Consider the following 14,371-nt stretch of genomic DNA (forward strand, 5'->3'; position numbering starts at 1 on the left):
AAAGTAACTTTATTTCGGGTGAAGATATGATTTATTGTTCACAACTAGCTAGTGCATCTTAAGAATCTTGCATTTAGGTGTTAGTTACCTCCCGTCAACCCCTACAATTTGGACAACAAGTTGGGCCCTTGATCCAATTCGGAACAAAGTTTAATAATTGAATGAATATCAAGAAAAACTACGAGTATAACTAAAATAAAAATAATTGAATGGTCTTTCCATAGATATAGTTTTGACACAACACAAACATGTTATTTAGATCATATAAGTAATGTGAAAATACTTTCGTATCATTATTGTTGTCATAATTATTAGTATGAAAAGAAAATGGAAGAAAATTTCCTTTATTAAAAGTGAAGAACATGATTACATAATGGCTTGGTTGATAAACTAATTAAGGCTCCATTGGGGTGGTTTTTAAATTTTAAAAAACTAAAACTAATTTTTCAATTTTTATTTCTTGTTCGTAGTTTTATTATTTTGCTTTAAGTTTAAAAAACTGACTTGTTGTCATTGTATAATTTTCCTTTTAAAATGTTATCACACACAAAATATAAGCTTGACATATGAGGCTGTGATGAAATGATCTAGGATGAGAGATGAAGAAAATATTTTAAGTTTTTATGGACTTTCATGGGTGAAGCTCAAATGAGGTCATGATTAGGTTGAGCTAAAGAGTCAAGATTAAATCAATGTTCAAAGTCTAAAGTTCAAGTCATACATTTCATCAGGCAGGTTTGGGATGAACAAGTTATGGGATTGACGTGTGCCATGGGCTATAAGTTGGTTCCAAAAGGTTCAAATTTTGTTCAGACTTAGAAAAATAGCTCGTCGCAAAAGTCTAATTTGTATGTGCCTTTTGTTGGCTAAGCTCATACTAGCCAACAATCAAATCGATCCACTTAATTTGTACTTAAATTTAAGGTTCAAGCCTTAAATTTCATAGAATAGGTTTGAGTCAAGCTAGTTGTGAGCTTGATGTGGTGGGTTGGACCACAAAAACTAAAATTTCATCATTATATTTGAGTTTCTAAGACAAAGTCCAAGTCAAAGGAAAGCTCTGTTTACATAGGCTTTTGTGGGCTAAGCCTAAATCAAGGCAAATTTAATTTACGTTCAAAAGTCAAGTTCAATATTTCATCAGGTGGGTTCGAGTCATATGCTCAATGTGTAGGTTATAAGCCACAATGAGTCAAGGAAAAAGCTCAAATTCAATTTAGGACTCTAACTAAAATGAGGTTCAAGGTTTGTTTGTATCAGCTTTTTTGCAAGCTAAGCCTAGATCGGGTCATCATCAACTTGGGCTAAAATGCCTAGATTTAATTCATGTTTAAAATTTAAACACCAAGCCCTACATTTCATCTAGAAGAGTTCACATAAAGTTGGCACTCCAAGCTTAATGCAAGTTGAAAGCTATAATGAGTCAAGTAAAATGAGTTCAGCTGAACTTCTAAAATGAGTTTCAAGCCTAGTGAAAACCTGACTTTGTACCTTCTTTTGTGAGTTAAGCCCATTGAAAATCCCAAACCTACATTTAATTGGATGGGTTTGGACCATGTTGACTAATTTAACTCATTTTGTCACCTCTAACGAAGACAAATTAAGAGGTAAAGAAGATTAGACAAGAGGTGAAGAAAAGTATTGAACAAAACAAAATAAATTCCAAAAACTTAAAGCTACAACTATTTTTTTGGTAAGTTTTCAAAGTAAGTTAAAATAATTTTGAAATGCATTTAAAAATCATTTCAACTCTTACCTATCTGAAGAAGTTTTATTTTTGAATTTAAGTTTGAAAATAAACAATTATAAACTTACAATCACCTCAAAGTGAGCTTAAATTATGCAAGCCGATTTTAACCGGTTAAAATGGGAAACTTATAATTTTCTTATAAACAACCCATCTTATATTACCTCAATTTTAAGCAACTCATTAAATTTTTTCTCCAAAATAAGAGTTTGTATTAACAAATTGTTTGACTCACAAGTATCTCCTCTCTCTCCAATATTTAATGCAAATGTTAAACAACTCATGATAAAATAGTTGTTTATATAAACAACTATCTAATTTTAAGCAACTTAAAATCTATGTCACATGCTAAAATAATATTTTTTTTTATAAACAACCCATCCAGCAACTTCCATTGTAGATGTTGCAAGACTTAGAAGAAATAAAATATAATGATAAATGATAATATTACAAGTTAATTATCCTATCTTATTTCCTTTTCCGCTCATCAACTAAGCAAAAAAGAAAATTATGATCACAAGCTTTTTTTGGTGGTGGAAGGATAACCCTTTTCTGGGTATGATCGCCTCTCTTTTTGGAACATAAAAAATTGAATGCCACTTTTCTAAATTTCCGTCTTTCTTTGACCGTTATTACATATATCCTTTAATCTGCTTCTGATATTCATAGTTTTGCTTCGCTTTACTACAAATGCTAAATTAATCAGTAAAACATAATGGAAAAACGTACGAGTTTTGAGAGCCACTAGTGCTACTACACCTTTATGAAAGGAAGAATGCTGCATTTCAAGCACGAGGATATCTCAAGCATAGAAGCACCAAATATAATCGCAATGTTATTAGCCATTATTAAATTCATGGCTTTAAAGAATAACAAATATTTTCTGTTAAAAAAAGTTATAGTACTTAAAAAGCATAGGTCACATTAAATTAATAGTATTACTTTTCTAGAATAATTCTACTTAATTATTTAACCATTATCTTAATCATGCATAATGGTTGTTAAAATGACCTATGCTAGAATTGTGATATTATAATAAGTGGAGGTTTTAGAAACCACATTCTCCGAGGAGAAGAATGATATGTGAGTGAGTACGTAAATCAGAGTGGAGAAGTGTAATTGGAAAAGCAAAAGAGTGAATGAGAGAGGGAGAGAGAGTGCATCTCATACAGAATAGTGTGTGTTTCTGGGGACATTTTATTGTATAAAGTAGCACGCTAGGTCTTCTTTTCACCTCCCCGAAAATCTTTCTCTCTATACATTCCAACTTTTTGAGTGAGGTGTGACTGGGAAATTGGTGAGTTATTGGTGAGTTGTTGTTGTGTGGAGAATAGAGATGTGAGTGAATATGATCGAGAATAGAATCAAAGGCTCTTTGCAAAACTCTTGTGGGTTCCATTGCCCGTGGGACCCATCCGACATTCCCTCTTGTTTCTTTTTTCTTTTTAATTTTTTTTCTCACATTCCCACTATTCAGAAAGGTGGAGGTCATGTTATAACTTATGAATGAATAATGATCCAGTACTCCGTATATGTGAAACCTTTTTGCTACGTGATCACTGATCATAGAAGCCCCCATCCAAATTATCCATGTAGCTACCCTAACATGCTTTGTGATTTATCACATATATCTCATAAAATTGGTAAGGGAAATACCAATGAGTTCCTTAGTTAACTAAATAGGAGTGAGTCTAGTTGAAGTAACTAGTACTTAGAGTTGGGAAAAAATAGGGTTTGAATAATTGGGTGTTATAGATTATAGCTTATAGTATCTGTCCTATTCACATGTTGTTAGTAATTTTAGTACCCATACTCTTGTATTATATAGCTACCTAGATATTCTTACCTAAACTTATTGTTAACACTTTAATTAAACAAAATTGTTATTTCATATCATAGTTACAAACAGACAAATTAAATAAATACTCCGAAAAAGTTTAACTAAATTTAAAAACAAAGTAAATTAATTACAAAACATAACTATTTGTTCAGTGCTTATAACAAAATTGTATTTCATGTCCTGATAATAAAACAAACAAAATAAATAAATATTTAACAGAAAAAGGTTTAACTAAATTTAAAAACAGAGTAAATTAATTACAAGACACAGTTTATGTTCATTGCTTATAACAAATAAAATAATTTTAATAATACTAATGATACTGTATCTAAATTTTATTCTTAAATATACTGTTTTGTTTAATCACATGAGCCAAGCCAGTCTATTAGGTCTTTGACGATGTATGATGCTCACCTGTCATACGAGTTGCTTGTTGATGTAGCAGTTCAACGATACTTTTTCCTTTACATGCATGATGCTAATTAAAAGAATTTATTTTATACTTTCTCATTTTTCTGTTAATAGCATTTGTTCATACATATTCTTGTACAAATGAATCCTCGTTATCACCATATATAATAATATCATGTGAACACTCTTAAGAATGTTGTTAATTTTATAAGATTCGTTTGATCATATCACCCAACATAGGGTGCCATTGCGGCTGCCTAATTAAGACCATGTGTCATTGAAAAGATAAAATGAAAAAGAAACTTCATCTAATTAACATGCCTCATTACCTATATAATCTCTTCTTTTTCCCACTTAAGAGTTAAAGTTAATTACCATAAGAATACAAATCTCATTCTCATGCGCATATATATATATGAAGATACAGTATATGACACTTTATCTGAGTGCAAACCTATCTCCCCCAATAATGGATTTTATAATATTTTGAAGAAAAAAAAATCTTTGACTGAAACATATTTATAAGAATTGTCATAAGACTAATCTCATCAATATCAACTAAACTTTTCAACGATTATTTTCTTCAAAATTTAGACTTTTGATACTTTATTAAAAGTGTATTTGCGCACCATTGTACACAGCCTTTATATTTGGATACGTATAATAGTTAAAATAAAGGATCATCTTGATATAAGAAATCAACTCATGCTTATTACATATGTTCTTGATATGTGAGCTTATTAATCTTACTTTTTTATCAGATTTTTTCTTTTGACTATGGCAACCTAAAGATTATCCAGGATTTGTTAATCTAATAAGGAATGAAATCATCAATATTGATTATAATTCCAGGTATTCCCAATATATATCTTCACTCGTCACTTAACTTTTTTGGCATTGATGGTCATCAAATTGTCTCTCTCTTTTTTATTTTTATTCTAAGTTATTGGTCCATTTTGATTTAACTCATCTAAAATGAATCTTTCACTTTAAAGAGTAAAGTGAGTTATAATCATTAATTACAAGTTCAACTTTTGAAATCTAAACATGCTCATAATATACCATCTATGCGGATGCATTTAATCATAGTTTTAATAGTTAATTTTGTAATTAGTAGCTATAACCTTTTTTTTGGGTAAAGTGAGAGAACAATAGTTATAACTTTTTACTTTAATTTAAGGTGAATTCCACTTTAGAAGACACAAAATTTGATTTTTATTCAAGCATAATTTAAGCATGTCTTTTAATTGGTTTTGTTTTGTTTCTAATTAATCATACCATAAGATAAGTGCTCCCAGCTGTAAATAAGTGCTGGGTATACATAACCCTTGTGGAGCCGTCGATTCCAACGTCTTCATATGTTGGGTGATCCCCCTTTTATCTCGCACAATTGAAATTGTGAACATGTAAGTTACGATTTTTTTTTTTGTTTTGTTTTTTAATCCAAGTTCCTAATTAAATGTTGAATCCCTTCACATTTGTCTCACATATCTCTCATAGTAAAACTTATTTGTTACGTAAGTGGGCCTGATCTGTCTCAGTTAATGAAGCCTCAAATTTTTCACTTTCCTTCTTTGTTGAAAAATTGTTAGGGAATATGCACACCAAATGATTTGATCGAGTCCATAGATGTAGTAGGACTCATTAGATCACAATGAAAGAAAAAATAAAACTACACATTTACAATCAATGCATAAAGGGGATCCTTTTCTTCTAAGTAGAGAAACCCTATTGTCTTCACCACTTTTCAAACTTTCAAATATAATGTTCCAATGATTTGGGCACCCCCTTCTAATCAAAACCATATATCCTTTTAAAAGGGTTATTGGGGGACATTGATGACCCCAAAATGAGGCATGCCAGCCTCTATAATTATCTACTTAGGGGTGCTCCATTTTGAATTATACGAAAAGGCTAGGATAGAAAAGAGTGCTCAAAGAACAAACATACATGCCCCCACCTGATCACATATTATGATATAGCTCATTTGTTTTAGCTGCTGCTTCTTCTTCTTCTTCTTTTATCTTTTCACAGTAAGCTATATATCTGATCATGTATATGAAGCATTCAATCATGAGGAAAGTGTAAAAACGACAAGAGACATTAAACTCAAAAGGGCATGTTAATTATATGATTTATTCGATGAATAAGCTTTTTAGAAAAGTATTATATCATCGGATGCTATGTATCAATGAATTTGACTGCAAAAAAGGAGCTAATTAACTTTTACTTAATCTCAAAAGTTTAAAACGTCACAGGAACTGCTGATCAGTGCTGACTAAATATATTTTTTATGAAAATAATTTTATTTTAGAAATAATATTCTCTGTTCAATCATCCCTATGCTACTTGATCGCAATTGAAAGCTTTAGTATAATTTGAATGTTCTTTCCACTCACTTTCAAACGAAGCACTTCCTTTGATATATAGGGCATTAATTAACTAGCAGATTCTTTTGGCTCTTTTAATGCACTGGGGAATAAGAAAGTTGCATTATGAGAATATATGCTTTTGATCTATATTATTTTTCTGCTTTTGTTTCTTTTTATTCTTCAAATATACCTTAAACTCTTAAACAGATCCTAACCTTGGAATCTACGCTATATATATACTTCCAAAATCTACCTCTCCACATTCCTTAATTTTTATCTCTCCCTTTTTCTCTTTAAAAAAATGATAAATTTAAAAGTAAAGGTATATAATGATTAATTTCTCATCATGCTTCGAATCTTGCAAGGTCAGATTAATGTGACTACGTGAGGACCCATATGCTTCCTTATTATTCAGATGGTCAAAGGAATTTCTAATCGTGCGTTATTACTAATTACTACTATTTTGCTTAATAAAACTTCATATTAAGTGTATATGAGTACAAATAAAAAAGGTTAATACTACAATTCAGGAAATATGATTATTTTTGTGGATCAATTTTATGCTTTATGGCCTCAAATTAAGAAACTAATCAATTATAGTAATTAAGTCACTGAATACTTGACTCTATCTCTGTATTACTATTTTGCACTTTGTTCCTGTAAATTTAATTACCAAGTCTTGTTTATTCATCAAAGTAAGCTAATTGCTGAAGTTGCATATCTTTTCCTAATTAAAAGTAAAATCTGTCGGCATGCATGAAATTAAATATTTAAATATGAAACTTAACTCGCAATTAAGTAGTACAATTATATAAATGCTATGTACTATCTCAAGATCACAACAGATCCTAGCTACCTTTCATGCATCTCGACGAGAATCCCTTACAATGAAGATAAAATAAATATTCTTTCTCACACCCCAAAAAGAAAGAATGAAGAAAAGCAAGAAGAGAGGATAGCACTTAAATAACTAAATATATTTGATATATTGAAATGAGTAATCTTAAAGGGTAAAAACATGTTATGAAAGTAGTCAAAAAGTTCCATAGCTGAAAGTTGATAATAAAACTCTTACAGAAATGTTTTCTGGCTCGCAAGAAAAAACAAATGAGGCATCAGTGTTTGTATAAACGAAATGGGAGCACAAATGGGTATGCATAATAACAGTATATTTCAGTTCTCTGCTTCCTTTTTTTGGTAACACAAAAGGTTTTTTTTTTAAGTGGGTTGGTTGGAAATTAGATGAGATTAATAGAAAAAGGTCATTGCAGTTTGCAGCAGCAGGAGAGAGGAGAGAGAGAGCTAAAAAAGATCCAATAATGCTGTGAAGGCATAGCAGACAGAGAGTTGCTTTTCGGGTACTTGGGGAATAAAATGCTGTCTCTCTACGAGGATTGGCGTGAAGAGAGAGAATGAAAGAGTGTGTTGTTACTTTTATTTTGCTACTACTATCTCTACTCTCTTCACAACAACCTCATTGTCATTGGTTTTGTAGCTATAAATGTTCATATAGTGAATGAGAAGACAAAGTTCAAATACTGAAATAGTGTATAATACTAGTAAGAATCAAGAAGTTTTAGGTCAGTCCATGGAACAAAATACATGAATTGTTGTGTTTTCTATTTTTATGATAAAAAATATCAAAAAAATATAATACAAATAAGAAATTATATTTTTGTATAAAAAAGATAGATGAGGCCAGAAAATAAATATATATGAAGTAAAGTATTTAAAGTGATAGAAAGAAATAAGAATAATATAGCTTACATATAATCTATCACTTTTTTTCCCGTTTTTATCTCTTTTCACCTTCCCAACTTTCTACTTTATTACCTTTTTTTGAATTTCTGCGGGGGTTGTCTGGCTATTCAAAGGATGATGTGGAAGGAGGGAAGCTTTGTGACTCCAAGTAACAATTTTGAATTGTGGGTCCCTTTTGTTGTGTTGTACTCTCAAATTTCTTACGCAACCTGATCATTTGCACAAAAATGGCACACATTGCATAAGAAAGACTATAGTTTAACTCTAAGTATATCATATCTAATTAATCAATCTGGAAATGGAATCAAATAGTTTCTCTACCCTTTTGTAATATGATCCTTTAACATGCATGCATATTGCTGTGGCAGCTAGAGCAGATGACTGCTATCTACAGCTTTTTACCCTTTTATATGCAATCCCTGATTGACACAGCTCAAATTCAGCAATAATTGCATTGGGGCAATTGGTATTTTTTTTTTATTAAGGTTCAACATAGTGAAGCCATACATTATTAGAAAACCGGCATTCTAATTATGAATAAGAAAATAATTAAGCTTGATGTATTAAAAATCGGATAATACCTCATTACACCACACCAGTAACACATTTATTTAGATTATAGTATAGTTTATGGACTGCACCTATAACTGTAAACTGGAGAGAGAGAACAATGAAGTGGAAATAAAAAGCTAAGCGAAAAAGCTGCTGCTTTAAGCTAAAACCAAAAGAGAATTAAACAAAAGTAAAAGAAAAAAATGGAATTAAAAAGTATATATAATATTCTTTTTAACGATATTACTGGTACGAAGTGTTCAGCAATTTTATCCATAATTAATTTCCTTTGAAGAATCAAAATGATTACCATTAATGAGATTTTTTTTAAAATTTTTTTTTATAAAACTCAAATTTAAAACTTATTTAAAGTGATGAAGTCCAATATCATTCTAACCAAAATATATATAATATAATAAATAAGGAGTGACAAGAAGTATACTACTATAAAGAAGTAGTGAGGCCTGGTCTGGTGTTTCTAAAACTTAAACTACTTACTCTAAGCTTTGTAATACAATCTCTCTCTCTCTCTCTCTCTCTCTCTCTGTATCTTTCTTTCTTTCTCTCATTCTCATTCTCACTTTAAGTTTCTTCTCATCCTTCCGAACTAGCTTTGTTGAGTTAGTTCCAGCAGGAGGTTCCTCTAATCACAAGAGGTCTAAAACTCAAAAGGGTGGTGGTGGTGTTTCGAGAGGAACAAATATAAGAAGAGAAAGAAGAACTAGTGTGGTTCTGAAGAAAAGGTTTTTTTAACACAAAGGGGGTGTGGGGGGTGGGGTTTTATCACCGGTGATGCGCTCAGGAGCTTGTACATTGCAACAGACCCTCACAGCAGAGGCTGCTTCAGTGTTGAAGCACTCTCTCGGGTTGGCACGCAGAAGGGGCCATGCACAGGTCACCCCTCTGCATGTTGCTGCAACTTTGCTCACCCTAAGAGCCAGTTCCTTAAGAAGGGCTTGTCTCAAGTCTCAACCACAAACACAAACACATTCACACCACCCTCTTCAGTGCAGAGCCCTTGAGCTTTGCTTCAATGTTGCCCTCAACAGGCTCCCTACAACTCCTGGCCCTTTGCTCCACACACAACCCTCTCTCTCCAATGCTCTCATTGCTGCTCTCAAGAGAGCACAGGCTCACCAGAGAAGGGGGTGCATTGAGCAACAACAGCAACAACAGCAACCACCTCTTCTCACCATCAAGGTTGAGCTTGAACAGCTCATCATTTCTATCCTTGATGACCCTAGTGTTAGTAGGGTTATGAGAGAAGCTGGTTTTTCAAGCACTGTTGTTAAGAGTAATATTGAAGACACTTCTTCTTCAGCACCTTCTGTTTTCTACAACAGTTCTGGTGGTGGTGTTTTCTCTTCTCCTGGCTCACCTTCTCCCAGTGAGAAGAATAATGTTTTCAGGCAGAACCATTTCTTAGCTGCTTACACTTCTAATGAGTTTAGTAGTACTTCTCCTAATTCTTCACTTTTGTTGAAGAAGGCTTCAGTGTTTCCCATCATTGAGTCACCACCACCCTCTTCATCTAAGGAGGATATCAAGGTTGTTTTTGATGTTCTCTTGAGGAAGAAGAAGAGGAACACTGTGATAGTTGGTGATTCATTGGCACTCACTGAAGGTCTTGTGGGGGAGCTTATGGGGAAATTGGAGAGAGGAGAGGTTCCTGATGAGTTGAAGTCAACACATTTCATCAAGTTTCAGCTTGCATCACCGGTTTCTTTGAGGTTCATGAAAAGGGATGAAGTGGAGATGAGTCTTTCTGCACTGAAGAGGAAGGTGGATTCTGTTGTTGTATCAGGTGGAGGAGGAGCCATTTTCTATGTTGGAGACTTGAAGTGGACAGTGGAATTAGGAACAAGTGAAAAAGAGGAAGGTGGTGATGTTTGTGGCTATAATTATTATTATAACCCTGTTGATCATCTCGTTGCTGAGATAGGGAAGTTGTTTTGTGACTCCAATAACACTACTAAGGTGTGGCTTTTGGCCACAGCAAGTTATCAAACATACATGAGGTGCCAAATGAGGCAACCCCCTCTTGAGACTCAGTGGTCTCTTCAAGCTGTTCCTGTTCCATCAGGTGGACTTGGCTTGAGTCTTCATGCTTCAAGGTAATAATTAATCTCTTGCTTAATCACTTTCATTAGTTTTTTCATCAGTAGAAATTAAAGACAATATCAAAAAATTTACATCAAAACTCAAGTATCTTGCTGAACGAAGATCCCTTGACTCAGTTTCATTAGTTTAATACCAAAAAATGTAATTAATAATTAATTTGAGAGGTTAATTTGCTTCGCATTTTGTTGCTAAGTACTACGTACGGTCTCTGGACTAGTGCCAGAAGACACTGTCAAAAGCATGGTTGGCTGGTAAGGTAGACGTGAAGCAGTGCCTTTCTGCTTCAACTTTGTTTTTGTCAGTATATATAGAACCTCTTGACATTACAGATTCACATGGTGTTGTGTAGAAGGAACCATGTTATACTTTACCAAAAGGAAAAGAAAGAAGAATGAGTTATATATAATTATATATTATTCCTTTATTACAAACGTTTCATTTTCTCAAAACATGATTTTACAGTAACCTTTTGGAAGGTAGCATGAAAATGTTACAAGAATATTGTAAAGTACACCAACTAGCTTCTGATGATGCAGAATATATTCAAAACACCAAAAGTGCTATTTGGTTACTGTTGGATGTTCATTGAATCTTTCTGCACTCATTTTTGCAGTGTTCATGATTCAAAGATGACAATCTCCCAGAATCCATCCAATATGATGGAAACAAAGCTCTTCAGTAGCAAAAAGGAGGAACAGGATAAACTCAACTGTTGTGAAGAATGTGCCTCCAGTTATGAAAAAGAAGCTCAGTTGTTCAAACCAGGCCAGAAGAAACTGTTACCATCCTGGCTTCAGTCTCATACCACCGAAGCCCATCAAAAGGTAGCAAAATTTTAACTTTTTTTCCTTGAATCTGAATGATATAATCATACATTAACACATAAGTAGTTAAGATTAAAACAAAAAAGTCACTTTTTAAAACACTAGGACTTGTGTGTTTTGTGTTTCAATCTTAACTATTTATAATAAAATCTAATTATCAAGACTTATCATAGACGATGTATTAATATATTCCTTGTAGAATATCTTAGCAAATTACAAATTTTTTAGAAGTATTATAACAAATCCAAGTTAAAAATTTGTTGAGGTATTCTGTTTAGAAAACAAATGGGAGTATATTACAATATGAACAAATTTGTTTTTAGAATTTAATACATTATGTACTTAAAAGTTTTACACTCTCAATCAATCAAACATCATTATTTGCATGACTCATAAGATAATATTATAAATTATAAAAGTCAACAAACTTGTTAAATTTATTATACCTGACATTGTGCGATTGAATGAATGATGATGCACTATTCATTCTTGTTTCTATTGTTTGAGACAGTGTCTTATGAACAAATTCAATGTTTTTCAGGATGAGTTAGCTCAGCTGAAAAGGAAATGGAACAGACTATGCCACTGTCTGCACCAGAGCAAGCAGCCTCAGAACCATTGGAGCAACACTTTACATGGCAATTATCACAGTTCAAATGGCAACAAGATCTACCATTACAATTCATCATATCCCTGGTGGCCAAACCAAGGCACTAGTGTCTTCACAGATTCAAGCTCCATATCTTTTGCTGATTCACCTCCAAAACCAGCTTATAGCTCCAACAACAACATTGTGCCTCGGTTCAGGCGCCAGCAATCATGCACCATTGAGTTCAATTTCAGTGATGTCACTCAGAAAAAGCCATCCACAACAGCCTTGGATTCTCTCAAGGGCATGGAAGGTAATAATAGTAGTGAAGTAAAGATTACTCTTGCTCTTGGAAATTCAACATTCGGTGGTGGTTCGGGGCAAACGGTGGAAAATATCATAACTACTACTGATAGAACACTGCGACGAGCTCATATTTGTAAACTGTTGCAGGAGAATGTTCCATGGCAATCTGAGACAATTCCTTCCATAGCTGAGGCATTGGTTGATTCCAAATCAGCAAAGCAAAGTTCCACTACTTGGCTTTTATTACAAGGAACTGACTCTATTGGAAAAACAAGGTTGGCACGTGCCATTGCAGAATCAGTGTTTGGCTCAGTTGATTTTCTCCTTCACTTGGACATGCTGAAAAACAACAACAAAGAGAATTCAGCTGATATAGTGGCTGGAGCATTGAAAAGCCATGAAAAGGTTGTGGTTCTGATAGAAAGTTTGGATTTTGCAGATGCCCAGTTCAGGAAGTTTCTTGCAGATGGGTTTGAAACTGCAAAGTTTGGAAATTTAAGCATGAATGAGAAGAGTTCAGGCCAAGCAATATTCATATTGACCAATGGTGACACTAGGAGCAATGAAGAGAAGAAAACCAATGACTCAGTGATGAAGTTGGTGTTGCAGATAAGTGAAACCAAACCTAGTTTGGAGTCTTCATCACCTAGTTTGGGTCAGAAGAGAAGGGCTGAAGTACTGGATTTGTTTACCAATGTCAAGAGTCCAAGGGTTGAGGAGAAAGAGGAGGGTAAGAAAGTCTTTTCAAGGCATTCAAGCTTCAACAACCTTGACCTGAACATGAAAGCTGATGAAGAAGAGGATGATGATGGAAGTAGTCCAATATCAAGTGATTTGACAAGGGAAACAGTGGTTGATCAACTTGAGTTAATTGAGAACCGGTTTGAGTTTAATGAAGGTCCAGAGAGGGAGAGGGAGAGGGAGGTGACACAAATGTTTCTGTCAAGGATAAAAGAGTCTTTTGAGGAGGTATATGATGATGATAATGGTGATGGGGTGGTGGTGAATTTTACTGTAGAGGAGAGGGTGATAGAGGAAATTGGTGTGGGGTTTGGTAATTTTACTAACAGCATGTTTGAGAAATGGCTGAAAGACATTTTTCAAAGCAGTTTATTACAGACAGTTGTTAACTTTGGTGATGGGGGGAAGGAGAGGGGTATAGGTTTTACACTTTGTTGGGGTGGTAAAGGAGATAGGAAATCGGATAGTGATGGGTTCATGGGTTCATGTTTGCCCAAGAATGTCCAAGTTAACTACTTCATGGATTGATGATGATGACTGACTTTGGATAGTGGGTGGGGGGTTTCTTTGTAAAATGTAAAATGCAAGTCATAGGCTTTGTGTAACTGCTAATTTTCATTATAGAATGTGTTTGGTTTTTCTTCTGCTTTCAAAACCTTTTTGTCAATCACTTCTTACCGCACTTATTTTGAATTTCTTTTTCTACTGTGAGTTTAATTTCTATGCATCTTCTAAGTTTAGACTGTCATTTGATCAATTAAAAATCATAATAAATATGATTTTTATGATAATTATTATAAAAATGAATAAATTTATCATATCTAAATATTTTGTGATTGGATATGAGTATAAAAGGGGTTATTAAAATGTGCAAATACTAGTTACTCTTTTATAATTGCCAAAATATATAAGAATCCAATGGTTTTGTTCATCCATTTGTCAGGAATGTTACTGAATCCAAGTCTGTCGGGGAATAAAGGTAGGGGTGTCTGGAATAATACTGTGTCTTGCTGTTTGATCCATGAATTGAAGATGTTGAGTGCATGCTTTACAATTATGAGCAGCATCTTGTTATGACATCAATGAATTTATATTTTGAGGAGCTGG

General features: G+C 33.3%; 1 protein-coding gene across 1 annotated transcript; it reads left to right on the plus strand.

Annotated features, from left to right (window-relative positions):
• Positions 1-9,192: 9,192 nt before the first annotated feature.
• Positions 9,193-13,919, plus strand: LOC114367996 (protein SMAX1-LIKE 4-like). The gene is made up of 3 exons (XM_028325306.1): positions 9,193-10,797; positions 11,418-11,628; positions 12,170-13,919. Exons 1-3 carry the CDS (start codon positions 9,476-9,478, stop codon positions 13,790-13,792), a joined length of 3,156 nt encoding a protein of 1,051 aa, XP_028181107.1. The 5' UTR covers positions 9,193-9,475; the 3' UTR covers positions 13,793-13,919.
• The last annotated feature ends 452 nt before the right edge of the window (positions 13,920-14,371 follow it).

This window comes from Glycine soja, chromosome 9 (genome assembly GCF_004193775.1).
Source record: "Glycine soja cultivar W05 chromosome 9, ASM419377v2, whole genome shotgun sequence".
In the NCBI taxonomy this organism is placed as follows: domain Eukaryota; kingdom Viridiplantae; phylum Streptophyta; class Magnoliopsida; order Fabales; family Fabaceae; genus Glycine; species Glycine soja.

Excerpts from the sequence above, each read along its gene's own strand:
- LOC114367996 (XM_028325306.1), top strand. The coding sequence starts at position 9,476 with ATGCGCTCAGGAGCTTGTACATTGCAACAGACCCTCACAGCAGAGGCT. Across the intron at positions 10,798-11,417 it reads TTGAGTCTTCATGCTTCAAG|TGTTCATGATTCAAAGATGA; the intron begins GTAATAATTAAT and ends TCATTTTTGCAG. Across the intron at positions 11,629-12,169 it reads CCACCGAAGCCCATCAAAAG|GATGAGTTAGCTCAGCTGAA; the intron begins GTAGCAAAATTT and ends AATGTTTTTCAG.